Here is a 1,325-nt window from a genome sequence, read left to right on the forward strand (position 1 = left end):
GGCCCCCCCCCCCCCCCCCCAGCTCCCTCCCTCCCCCCCAGCCCTGCTCAGCCCCCTCTTCTCCCACCCCCTCCAGGCCATGGTTCCGGCAGTCGCCCTCGTCCTGGCCGTGCTGGCCGCCCAGCACGGGCTGAAGCACGATCACCAGGCAGATGTGGTCGCGCAGCAGCGGATGCAGCAGCGCGAGGAGTATCTGCGCCAGGAGATGACTCGCCTGCTGCAGGAGATGGAGGGGAGCGGGGGCACGGACAAAGCCACGCTCCTTTCCGTCTTGCGGCAGTGGCCCTTCTGGGCCGCTGCCGGAGCCCTCGTCCTACTTGCTGAGGTCCGCTGGCTGGCCAGGAAAATGAAGCTTGCCTCGGACAGCCGCAGCGAGCAGGACAGCTCCAGAAGCGAGGAGGAGGACGAGGAGGAGGAGGAAGAGCTCGGCGGTGCGCACCACGGTGTCAGGTCTTTGGCTGTGTCTACGCCGTCGCCGGTGCAGGGCCTGCCCGACACGTGCAAGGTGCTGAAGGAGCTGGTGGGTGACCTCCTCGGTGTCTGCCGCGTGCTTTGCAAAAGGACTTTCATGCCGCAGATGCACCCAGCCGTTGGGATGGACGGCGCCTACGAAGCCTGGCGTGTCCACGAGAACAGCATCGCCTACCGCCTGCTCGTGTTCCTGCAGCCGCCCCCCGGGCACTCTTTCAGCCTGGAGCTGGGCACCACGGGGCAGCTGCCAGCAAGCCGCTCCGGCGTCAGCGTGGCGCTGGAGTGCCTGTGCTCGAGGGAGCAGCTGCTGGGGGATATGTTGTGCTTCCTCCACCACCAGCACGACGACAAGCTGCCGAGCTTGTACCTCCTACGCACCCTCTGCACGCGCTCCCGCTTAGACGTGGAGAAAATCGCCTGCTGGGTCCAGCGGTTGGTGACATCGGCCTGGCTGCTTTTGCCTCAGTCGTACCACTGCCAGCTAACGGTGCTGCCCTCCTCCCAGTCCTGCAGGTTCCAGCTGACGAGCACCTCCAAGATCAACATCTGCACTGAGATGATCTTTGCAGTGCAGCAAAGCAGCTCCGGCCCCTACCTGAGCCTTGAGGTCCCTCCGGGACCTTTACACCATGCAAAGATGACAATAAATTAGCTTGTTTTAACCAACCCTCTCTCTGTGAGCATCTGTGCAACACTTGGTTGGGGAAAGCGGGCAGGCAGCAGGTTGTTACCTGTTCAGACGCAGAAACAGCAGGGCGGCATTTTGGGATACATAAGTAGTACCAAACCAGAATGCTTCCTCTGACCCCTTTTCCCTTTCTTTTCCAGTTTTCTGCCCTGCTTCCCTCCCAGGG

At 62.9% G+C, this 1,325-nt stretch overlaps 1 protein-coding gene across 1 annotated transcript; it reads left to right on the forward strand.

The window, feature by feature from the left end:
• Positions 1-79: 79 nt before the first annotated feature.
• LOC104837629 (inositol 1,4,5-trisphosphate receptor-interacting protein-like 1) lies at positions 80-1,123 on the forward strand. Its single transcript, XM_010576882.1, has one exon. It carries the CDS (start codon positions 80-82, stop codon positions 1,121-1,123), a length of 1,044 nt encoding a protein of 347 aa, XP_010575184.1.
• The last annotated feature ends 202 nt before the right edge of the window (positions 1,124-1,325 follow it).

This window comes from Haliaeetus leucocephalus, unplaced genomic scaffold (genome assembly GCF_000737465.1).
Source record: "Haliaeetus leucocephalus isolate CR32 unplaced genomic scaffold, Haliaeetus_leucocephalus-4.0 Scaffold545, whole genome shotgun sequence".
NCBI lineage: Eukaryota > Metazoa > Chordata > Aves > Accipitriformes > Accipitridae > Haliaeetus > Haliaeetus leucocephalus.